This window comes from Oratosquilla oratoria, chromosome 4 (assembly GCF_046742065.1).
Source record: "Oratosquilla oratoria isolate Oo_2021 chromosome 4, ASM4674206v1, whole genome shotgun sequence".
Taxonomy (NCBI): Eukaryota; Metazoa; Arthropoda; class Malacostraca; order Stomatopoda; family Squillidae; genus Oratosquilla; species Oratosquilla oratoria.
In genome coordinates this window covers 75,429,316-75,440,385 of record NC_134780.1, presented here as the reverse complement: position 1 = coordinate 75,440,385, position 11,070 = coordinate 75,429,316, and the positions used below count along the sequence as shown (strand labels likewise).

Genomic DNA, 11,070 nt, shown 5'->3' with positions numbered 1-11,070 from the left:
TGTCCAATGGCCAGGATCTTCAGCAGAGCTTTGATTAAGCACCGCCTGTTTTGGGAGTAACCGGCTGCCTTGTCTGAATTTATTAGTTCCTGTCTGGCTGCGTTTCCTGCCTGGTGGAAGTGTTGAAAGTTTGCAGGTCTTGATTTGACCAACAGCGTTTCAATCTGCTTTTATTCTGCATCGTGATTAAAGGTTCGATTTTACGTCACAATCACCCTTGTTCAGGGTTCGAACGTTGCCTGACGAATGAATTTCGGTTTCGAGGTCGAGGGCCATTGCTCGGAGTGGACGATGCCCTTTCCATGGATTAGGGTTTAGACAAACATGGGTCGGACACTCGCTAACGGCACCTTTGATGCGGGCGACCATCGCCTGCCACCTAGAGGAGGCAGTGTGAAGCAACAACAGTGGAAACTTACTTAACTATGCGTACAGACCAGTGGAAGAAAGCAGTTTCTTCTTCTTCTTCTTCTTCTTCTTCTTCTTATTATTATTATTATTATTATTATTATTATTATTATTATTATTATTATTATTATTATTATTATTATTATTATTATTATTATTATTATCATTATTATTATTATTATTATTATTATTATTATTATTATTATTATTATTATTATTATTATTATTATTATTATTATTATTATTATTATTATTATTATTATTATTATTATTATTATTATTATTATTATTATTATTATTACTATTATCATTATCATTATTGTTATTATTATCATTATTATTATCATTATTGTTACTATTATTATTATTATTATTATTATTATTATTATTATTATTATTATCATTATAATTATTATTATCATTATTATTATTATTCTCCTTCCTCTTCTTTCTTCTCCTTTTCCATTCGCACCATACCCCCAATTCAATCCATCACAGTCAAATTCCTCTTTCATTGCCCACTTACAATCTGCGCTTTGTATTTCTCGTTATGGATCCAGTGCACCTAATTCCATTGAAGAAATGCCCTTCATCTCTGAACTAATCATTTACCTCTTCTTCAAATCATTCCTACGTTCTGGGATACTTCCTGATCTGTGAAATCACTCACATGTTACACTTATCTTCAAGAAAAGTTCCTGTAATGATGCATTTAATTATAGACCGATCAGTCTCTCCTCTATCCTGTGTAAGACCTTTGAGCATATAATTACACAGACTCTCTACATTTTCCTATAAAAACTCATCGCATTTGACGATCCTCCATTTGGTTTCCGGCCATGCAGATCCTAACACATGACCTTACTGTAGGTCTTATCGTGTTTGATTTTATGAAAGCTTTAGATCAAGTGCAACATTTCACATTGACCGACAGAATTATAGTCACTGGAATATCAAGTAGTCTGCTAGCATGGATACAGATTTTCCATACAAAATGATGAACATAAAAATCAAAGGTACTCAACGTAGATACCTCACAGTTACGAGCGGAGTCCCTCAGGGCTCAGTCCTGTGTCTTGGAACGCAAATAACCTGGATGTCAACCAAGCACATCGCACTGTCCTGGATGTCAACCTTTGTACTCATCACCCAAGCACATCGCACCGTCTCATCTCGCAGGAGGTCCAAATCAACATCAATATCTTAGTATCAAGTACGGCTTAATGAGACTTTTATTTACACCTCACAAATATGTTCATCCTCACTTTCAGCCAAGCCTCATAACCAGTACCATCTCAATGACTACCAGAACTGTCACCTCGCACAGAGACCTTGTGTTCTTGTTGACAGTAAATTTAGATTCCATGATCAAATAGCCGATATACTGTTATTTACTATGAATTCAGCAAAGCGTTTGACACCAGAAACTACTAAATAAAATCTATTGTTTTTTTCCTTTGTTCTCTAAAGATGTCTAAATTGACGAAAACGTTTAATATTCCGTCCTTTTGAATTCACGCGTTTATGATTATTGTTGCACACACACACGCACGCACAAGGATGATAGAAATACAAGAGGACACGGAAAGAAAATCAAGAAAGACTGCTATAGAAGAGATCTGAAAAATAACAGCTTTCCTCACAGAGTAATAGACAGTTGGAACAAGTTAGATGAGAAAGTGGTGTGTGCAAAAACAATACATGAATTTAAAAATAGTTTAGATAAAATGAGATATGAAGACGGGACACCACGAGCATAGCTCCCCTTCCCGTAAAATACAACTAGGTAAATACACACACACACACTTTCATCGGATTCACGGCGTGGATTGGAACTCCGAAAAAAAAACGCATTTTTCGTGGATCTCAACTACGAGGAAGTACCTTATTGTATTTGTAGGGAGGGGGAAAACTCGTGGTGTAGTAAGAAGGTAATGAAAGGGGAGATGGGGAGGGATTACTGAGGGAAATGGAAGAAAATGAGGAGGGAGACGAACGGGCTCCCCCTGAAAGCAGAAAACATGTAAACAAAAGGTCAGCTGACGACACTGGGGAAATCGAAAATATCAGTAAAAGCATTAAGATTAGAAATATAGATAAGAGCAGCACAATGGAAGGTGAAGATAATAATTTCCAGGGATTTAATGAGGTGGGGGGGGAGAATACCAACCTCCCCCGATTAGCAAGACTAGAGGAAAAGCTTGAAAAAATTACCGAACATTGGGAGAAGAGGTTCGGTAACGTAGCAAAGATTGCGCAGAGTTGAAAAATTGGAAGAACTAGAGAAGGTGAACAAAAACTTAACTAAAGAAATAGATTTAAAAGACAGTTAAAAGATGTAAAAGAGGAGAATGAGGAATTAAAGAGGAATAATAAAGACAATAAAGAGGCCATAGCAAAAGAAGCACAGGGTTGGGAAAAAATCCAAGAAAACAGTAGAGTTCCATTTACTGACATAATTAAATAGCAAATGAAAGAACAAACTGAAGACTCAATTATTAAAGTGATAAGACAGGAGAATATAGTAAGAGACTTAGCAGATTAAAAGAAATGTATAATTATATTAGGAATGGAAGAGAAATATAACCCAAATAGAACCACAAGAATGAATGAGGAAAAAGAAAAAGTAAGCAGTTTACTAGAATTAGTTCAGGAAGATGAACCTGAAATCATGAAACAAAGTGAAGAGATGTATAGGCTCGGGAAATATAGTACAGACAAGACCAAACCAATTAAGATTAAATTCAAGTCACAAACGACGGCAGAGAATATCTTAGCAAAAACAGGGAAACTAGCAGCAAGTGAATAATATAAAAAGGAATGGATAAAAAGAGAAATGAATAAAGAGGAAAGAGAGGAAAAAAAGAAAAGACATGAAGCTAAGGAAAAAAATGAGAACAGAACGGAGTCAGAAAAAGATAAATTCTATTGGAGAGTAGTGAATATGAAAGTAAGGAAATGCGACATACTAGAGAAAAACAAAAGGGAAACAGAGAATACAATGGAAGTGGCAGAAAACTAAAAGTGTCACACAAATAAAGATGGATTGATAACAGGATTGAATGAGCTGAATGATTATCTGAAGGAAAAAGAACCGGACATAATGGGAATTGTAGAAACGAAATTAAAAGGTCCACTACCACCCAACAGTGTAGCCAATGATGCATATAATTATTGGATTAGAAACAGAGAGACAAAACAAGGGGGTGGAGTTATGTTCCTGACTAAGAATTATATAAACGTGAGGTGTGTCACACATGGAAAGAGTACAGTAGAGATGATTATGATCGAAGTGGAAGACAGAGATAAGAAGAGCAGAAAGTTCGTGATAAATTATGTGCCTCCAAAAACAGCCTCGTAGGAAGAGAGTGAACATAAAAGTATGTTAGAAGACACAAGGATAACATTAAATAAGATAATGGAGGATGGAGGAAGAATAGTTATAATGGGTGACTTTAATTGTAAAGAAACCTGCCGGGAAGAGATGACAGTAAAGGGTGGAGACGGCTCATGGGGAAATGCTCTACTCGCGATGATTATATATTGACCATACAATGACAGTGGATACAGGAGAACACTAGGTATAGAAATGAGGAAGAACCATCGAGACTAGACCTAATAATCACATCTGAACCTAGAATAGTAGAAAAGATTGAATATAAACACCAATAAGTAAAAGTAACAACATATTGATTGAACTGGAACTTAATGAGGAGAAATACATGAAAAGAAATGAACAATATAGAAAAGGAAGAAGGATGTATGAAAAAACAAACTTTGATAGAATAAAAGAATTCTTTCAAAAAGAAAACTGGGAAGAAATATACAAAGAAGAAACAGCAGTAGAAGAAAAAAGAGTGGAAAAGTATGTCCCAAGACAAAAACAAGAAAAAGAATATGTAAAGTGCTGGTACAGCAAAAGTTGTAGGGAGTTAAAAGACAAATGAGATAAAGCTTGGACCAAATGGAAGAGAGGCAAAAGACCTGAAAAATGGAAAATATATACTTGTTATAGAAATGAATATGTACAAGTGTGCACAGAGGAAAAGAGAAAATATGAAAAAGATGTAATAGAAAAATGTAAAGATCAACCAAAATTATTTTACAGATTTGTAAACAACAAACTGAAAAACAAACAAGATTTGGAGAAATTACGACAAGGAGGAGTTGAATACACAGAGGAAATAGAAATGGCTGAAATTATGAACAAGCATTTTAAATCGGTGTTTACAAGGGAGAACATACAACCTGAAGAAATCGAATGGAAAGAGAAAGTCCCCCCTATGAAAGAAATAGAAGTAACAAAGAATGAAATAATGAAACACTTGATGTCAGAAAATCGCATGGACCGGATGAAATAGCAAACTGGATTTTGAAAGAATGCAGGAATGAACTGGCAGACAAAATACATAGCATAATAAACAGTTCCTTGAAAGAAGGAAAAATCCCAGATGATTGGAAAAAAGCAAATATAGTACCTATATATAAAGGGGGAAATAAAGAAGACCCTACCAACTATAGACCAGTCTAACAAGTACAATAGCAAAAATTTGTGAAAGAATTGTCAAAAGTAAATGGGTATATTTAGAAAAAAAAAAACAATGTGCTAAATCCAAGGCAATTTGGATTCAGACAAGGATGATCATGCGTCACCAATTTAATGTTTCTATTCAAGGCTACTAGATATAATACAATTAAGAGATGGATGGGCTGATTGTGCATTTCTAGACCTAAAAATAACTTTTGACAAAGTACCACATAAGAAGTTGCTTAATTAGAAACTGAAGGAGGAATACAGGGCAAACTGCTTAAATTGATGGAAGACTTTTTGTAAGAAAGAAAAATGAGAGTAGTGATTAGGGACAAACACTCAAATTGGGATGAAGTAATAAGTGGTGTTCCACAAGGAACAGTTTTGGCCCCAATAATGTTTGCTATATATATTAATGATATGGATGACGGAATTGAAAGTTATATGAGCTTCTTTGCAGATGATGCAAAACTATTTAAAAAAAAAAGTGAACACAGAAGAAAATTGTGAATCACTACAGAGTGATCTAAATAAAGTCTGGGAATGGAGTAGGAAGTGGGAGATGGAGTTCAATACTAAAAAGTGTAGTATAATGGAATTTGGAAAAAGCAAAAACAGAATAACAGGATCATATAAATTGGGAGAAGAAAGTATAAAAAAAAGTTGAAAATGAGAAGGACCTGGGAGTCATTGTTATGAATAATATGTCACCTGAGAAACAAATAAATAAGATTTTTGGTGAAACTTATAATTTAATAAGAACAATCAAAGTGGCATTTACATATCTGGATGAAGAAATGGTGAAGAAAATACTAATCACTCTGATAAGACCAAGATTGGAATATGCAACAACGATGTGGTCACCAAGTACAAAAATGTATAAAAAAAAAATTGAAAGAATACAAAGAGCAATTACAAAATTGGCACCAACACTCTCAAAACTATCATATGAAGAGAGACTAGCAAAACTTGAGCTACAGACACTAGAGGAAAGAAGAGAGAGAGGAGATTTGATAGCTATTTACAGAATCATGAAAGGCATAGAAATTATTGATAGAGAGGATCTAATAAAATGGGATGATAGAAATACAAGAGGACACGGAAAGAAAATCAAGAAAGATAGCTATAGAAGAGATCTGAAAAAGAACAGCTTTCCTCACAGAGTAATAGACAGTTGGAACAAGTTAGATGAGAAAGTAGTGTGTGCAAAAACAATACATGAATTCAAAAATAGTTTAGATAAAATGAGATACAAAGACGGGACACCATGAGCATAGCTCCCCTTCGTAAAATACAACTAGGTAAATACACACACATATATATATATATATATATATATATATATATATATATATATATATATATATATATATATATACCAAAGGCTTTTTTTCCCCCTACACGGGCGGTAGCCAAAAAACAAAGGCATAGAAACCACTCCCACCCGTTCGATCCCTATCACGCTCCACTCTCCTCCACCCTCTTCCCTCCCTCTTATCTTAGCACCTCCTGGATAACAGGACATCCCTGCATCTTGTCCACTGCCCTGGGTCAGAAGCAGTGTCGCAAGACACAGTACATCCACAGCAAGGCCGCCTCATTAAATCGGCGACCCCCTCTCTCCGTCCCCTCATGCAGATAAGGAGATGGGGAGAAATCTTTTTGGGCTGCGTCAAATTTTTCTCACACATACTCCCTCACCCCCCATCCCCCACCCATTCCACTTCATGGATTACATCATCCACATACAACCATTCTCCATTCACCCCTATCCTCTGTCCTCTCCCGTCCTTCCTCAACAGACATTCCCCTCTTCCCCAATGTTCCTTTTACCCCATCCATCCATGTCATCCTAGGTCGCCCCCTCATGTTCAGTCCTTCCACACCTCTTTTACTAGTCTTTCTTCACTCATTCTTTCCATGTGTCCGAACCATCCCAATACTCTTTCATCTACCCTATCTCCCAACTCCATTTCCACTCCCGTTCTCCTCCTCACCTCCTCACTCTATCCAGCCTAATAACCCCTATCATACTTCTCAGACACCTCAATCACATTCAAACTCTTTCTCTCTTATGTTCCATGTTTCTGCCCCATACAGTGCTGTTGGCACAATCATTCCTTCATACAATCTCCTCTTAGCATCCATTCCCAGATGTCTATTTCTCATTACACTTTTTAATCCACCAAGGCATTTACTTGCTTCTATCTACATTCTACCTCCACCTCTACTCCTCCCTTTCCTGAGACATTCGCACCCAAGTATCTAAAACTATCCACTTCCTCCAGTCTCTCTCCCTTAATACTCCCAGTCTGCTGCCACTTCCACCCATTGTACATCTTATCCCCTTACTTTTACCCATATTCATCTTCAACTTTCTTCTTTCAAACACTATCCCAAACTCTGTCACTAACTTCCTCAATCCCTCCTCTAATCTTGCTACAAGTGCAGTGTCGTCCACAAACAACAGCTGGCTTATCTCCCACTTCTCTCCTTTTTCTTTAACCATCTCCAATCCCTGACCCACCACCCCATCCATATATAAATTAAACAGCCAGAGTAACATAACACAACCCTGACAAAGTCCCACCTTCACCTCGAACCACTCACTCTCTCCATTTCTAATCCTGACACGCTCTACTACTCTCGTAAAAACTCTTTACAGCTCATAAAAGCTTTCCTCCTATCCCATATATCTACAATACCTCCCACAGTGCCTTCCTGTCTACCCTGTCATAAGCCTTTTCCAAATCCATAAAAGCCAAAAAAAAAAAATCCTTACCTTTTCCTATAGCTTTCTCACATAACTGATCCATATTTCTAATTTTCAAATCTGGCAACCCTAACCTGGCTATGCTACTGGGTATAAATCTTCCCTGGATCTAACTTAATCACCACAGTGAATTCTGGAGGTTATTGATTACTGTACCTCCCTGATTGATTGTGAATGACAACTTCATCATGAGACATTTATCACCATCCAAGCATTCAGTCACTTGTGCTTCCTACACAGCTGTGAGACATGGACTTGAAGAGAATTCTCGATGTCTTTGGTACTGCCTTCGGAGAATCATGGGGTATCACTGGAATGACTTCATATCAAACCAGCAGTTAGGCGTGTTATCGCCGAACAGGTAGTACATTACAGTCAATGCGTTACCAAAAAATCTCAGGTGTATTACCGTCAATTCGTTACCGATTTTAATTTCCTTTAGACCAATTTTGATGAAAAAAATAAATAAATGGTGAAGTATTTACCTTTTACGTATATTCTCAATAGAATAATACCTTAACTACAATATTAATATTCCCTATTCTAAAACATAGAATAACCAGTGCTGGGGATTTGCGTTACTGTTAGCGTTACTAACGCACTACCTATCCAGTGGCAACGCACCCAGCTCCGAGCTTTAGATACTTAAGGCATACTGTATGTGGCAGGAAAGAGAGGAATGGAGATTGAGAAAAGCAAGTAAATGCTTGGGGGGATTAAAAAGTGTAATGAGAAACAAACATTTGGGAATGGATGCTATGAGACTGCATGAAGGCGTGATTGTTCTGACAGCACTGTAGGGGGCAGAAACATGGAACATAAGAGAGGAAGACTAGTGTATTTACCTGGTTGTGTTTTAGTGTGTTTGAGATGAAATGCCTGAGAAGTATGGTAGGGGATACTAGACTGGATAGAGTGAGAAAAGAGGTGAGGGGGAGAGTGGGGGATGGAAAAGGAGTAGGGAGATAGGGTTGATGAACGAGTATTGGGATGGTTTGGACACATGGAAAGAAGGAGTGAAGAAAGATTAACAAAAGAAGTGTGGAAAGCAGAGGTGGATGGAGTGAACAGGTGGGGTGACTGAGGAGAGGTGGATGGATGGGGTAAAAGGGGCATTGGGAAAGAAGGGAATGTCTGTCGAGGAAGGGAGAAGACAGAAGATAGGGGTGAATGGAGAATGGTTGTGTATGGTTGATTCTGTGATACATGGAAGGAAGTGGTAGGGGATGGGGACAGTTAGAGAGTAGTCAAGTGGGAACGATATTTTGACGCAGCCAGAAGGGATTTCTCCCCATCTTCTCTTTTTCTGCATGAGGGGACAGAAAGCAGGGGTCCCCAATTAAATGAAGTGGCCTTGCTGTGAAATTGCTGTTTCTTGCTGCATTGCTTTTAACCCAGGGCAATGGGCAAGATGCAGGGATTGCCTATCATCCAGGAGCCAAGAAAAGAGGGAGGGAGGGAGGGAGGGAGGGAGGGGTGGTGAATGGTGGTGGAGAGGGTGAGGATGAAATGGGTGAGAGTGGAATTATGCCTTTTGATTTTGGCTACCTCCCCTGTAAAGGTGAAAAATCCCTTGGTAGATGTATATATATATATACATATAAAAGGTAGAAATAGATTAAACAAATCAAATAATGAGACCTTTTATTTCAAATCTTTAATAAGTTGAGTGATTACTACAACCATATCAAATGTGAATTCAGATACATAAATCAAGAAAGTCTTCAACTGAAATGAAGAAACTCTTGCACTGCATGTAATGTGATATATAAGGAACTTTTTCTTTATTTCATCTATAAGATATTGATAAGAGGTATCTTGGCACCATATCAAATTGCAGGATTACATAAAGGCCACTGAAAAAAATATTTACCACTGTCGGCCACCCTATGACAGCTAAGTGTATTTTGTTCATCTATTCTTGTAATTTTGTATGAGCAATGATGTAAGCCTATGATACCAAGTAACCCCCGGTCATATCTTGAGGAGAGAATTAAGATCATGTTTCCAGCATTGTTTCAGATTTGAAAATAATTGCTAGCCAACATTCACTTCCTTTATATATGATGGCATTACACAGTTTTCCACATAGCTACACTTAAAATACAACACTTCATCACATCACAACTGGGGATATAATGAATCTTGTTTAATTTCACAAACTGTTCTTTCTAATTCCCTGTTTTGCATACAACAGCCTTTTCTGTTTTTTTATTGAGTCAAACATTCTGTCAGCTTCACTACCGTCCTGAGCTATCCTGTGGTATCATTACACTTGAGGAGTGTGAGGAATCTGGTTAAAGAGTCTGTCTTTGATGACTTGGGCCATGAGCCCGTGAAGCGCCTCCATGGTGGTCTTGCAGGAATCACGGGTAACTCGGGTGAGTTTGTCTTCTGTCTTCTTTTCCTGAGGATCCAGACCAAAGAGGCCAGCTCTTCCTAAGGCAGTCTCAGAATTTTCTAATTTATCACTCAAGTCAAATATCTGACGTGTCATGTAATCAGCATTCTTTGGGGAGAAAAAGAAAAGAATCATTCAGAGAGCTGACTGAAAGCAGACACTATATAATTGTGGCTTATGTACTAGCATAAATACACATGGGAGAGGGTGGTGGACAGAAGGGTGGTTGATAGGGCTATAATGGACTATGCAGTGGTATCCAGGAAAAGAGTAGGAAGATTTTTGGATGTCCATGTTCTTAGGGGAGAGAGTGGGGGAATATATAATTTTTTGGTGGAAGGTAAGTTGACAGTGGACGATAGATGGAGAAAAAGGAAAAAGACAGGAGGTAGGGAGGTGCTTTGAGGAACAGGAGTACAAGAAGAAGCTAAGAGAAGTGTGGGAGGACATGAAGGATAGAGTAGAAGTAGGAGTGGAGGAGGAATGGGGGTGTTTCAAGGAGGTAGTAACAAAGAGTGCAAAGATGGTGTGTGGAACAAGGAGGATAGTAAGAAAGGTAGTGAATGGTAGGATGATGAAACAAAGAAAGTTGTAGAAGAGAAGAAGTGAGTATTCACATACTGGTTACAAAATAGTATGAAACATACGAGAGATACAAAGAAAAAAGAAGAGAACCAAAACATAAGATAAAGGAAGCAAAAAGTAGGGCAGATGTAAAATGAGGAAGAGTATGACAAAATTTTGAGTCATAAAAAAATGTTTTGGAATGAAATTAATAAAGGAAGAGGAGGCAAATCAAGTAGAGAAGAAAAGGTAAAAGATGCAGACGGAGAAAAAATAATGGAGGAGACAGCGGTAAGTGGAGGATGGGAGAGTATTTTAACGAGTTGCTAAATGTGGAGGAGGACAAGGAGGTAACAGTGGTTGCAGTGGGAGGCACTAAGAATATTGCCAACT

General features: G+C 37.6%; 1 protein-coding gene across 2 annotated transcripts in view; it reads right to left on the bottom strand.

The window, feature by feature from the left end:
- Positions 1-9,342: 9,342 nt before the first annotated feature.
- The window catches only part of LOC143024908 (uncharacterized), a 114,721-nt gene continuing 112,993 nt past the window's right edge, over positions 9,343-11,070 (bottom strand). For both annotated transcript variants that reach the window (XM_076184344.1, XM_076184345.1), the window contains one exon: positions 9,343-10,221. In XM_076184344.1, the coding sequence (XP_076040459.1) occupies positions 9,982-10,221 (240 nt within the window). In that variant the 3' untranslated portion in view covers positions 9,343-9,981. The remainder of the gene's footprint in view (positions 10,222-11,070) is intronic.